Below are 310 nucleotides of genomic sequence, written 5' to 3'. Positions count from 1 at the left end.
CTGGAAACGGCGACAAACGTACAACAGGCGAAAGTGCAGCTAGACAAGGAGGAGAATCAACAGAAGCTTCTACCTCTTCTCCCAGCAGTTCACCCACAGAGAGTGCCGGTGGTGCCGATGCTGAAACAAATAACACAACCACTTCACTTACAGAGAGTGAATCAACGGACAATCAAAATGAGAGAGAAAATACAGATACAACCACCACCACCACCACAACAACCACAACAACACTTCCTCCTGAACTCACAAACAACAAGAAGGGTGATGCAGACAGCAGCAGCAGTATGAGCAGTTCTGTGTGGGTGCG

At 48.4% G+C, this 310-nt stretch overlaps 1 protein-coding gene across 1 annotated transcript; it reads left to right on the top strand.

Moving 5' to 3' along the window:
• Positions 1 to 2: 2 nt before the first annotated feature.
• On the top strand, positions 3 to 308 carry TM35_000731200 (uncharacterized protein; the record flags this gene model as incomplete). The annotated part of the gene is made up of 1 exon (XM_029031264.1): positions 3 to 308. A coding segment is annotated over one exon (306 nt), but the record flags the coding sequence as incomplete, so codon positions are not given.
• Between the last annotated feature and the right edge of the window lie 2 nt (positions 309 to 310).

Source organism: Trypanosoma theileri, assembly GCF_002087225.1.
Source record: "Trypanosoma theileri isolate Edinburgh chromosome Unknown TM35_Tth_73_V1, whole genome shotgun sequence".
Taxonomy (NCBI): Eukaryota; Euglenozoa; class Kinetoplastea; order Trypanosomatida; family Trypanosomatidae; genus Trypanosoma; species Trypanosoma theileri.
This window is presented reverse-complemented; position numbering and strand designations above follow the sequence as displayed.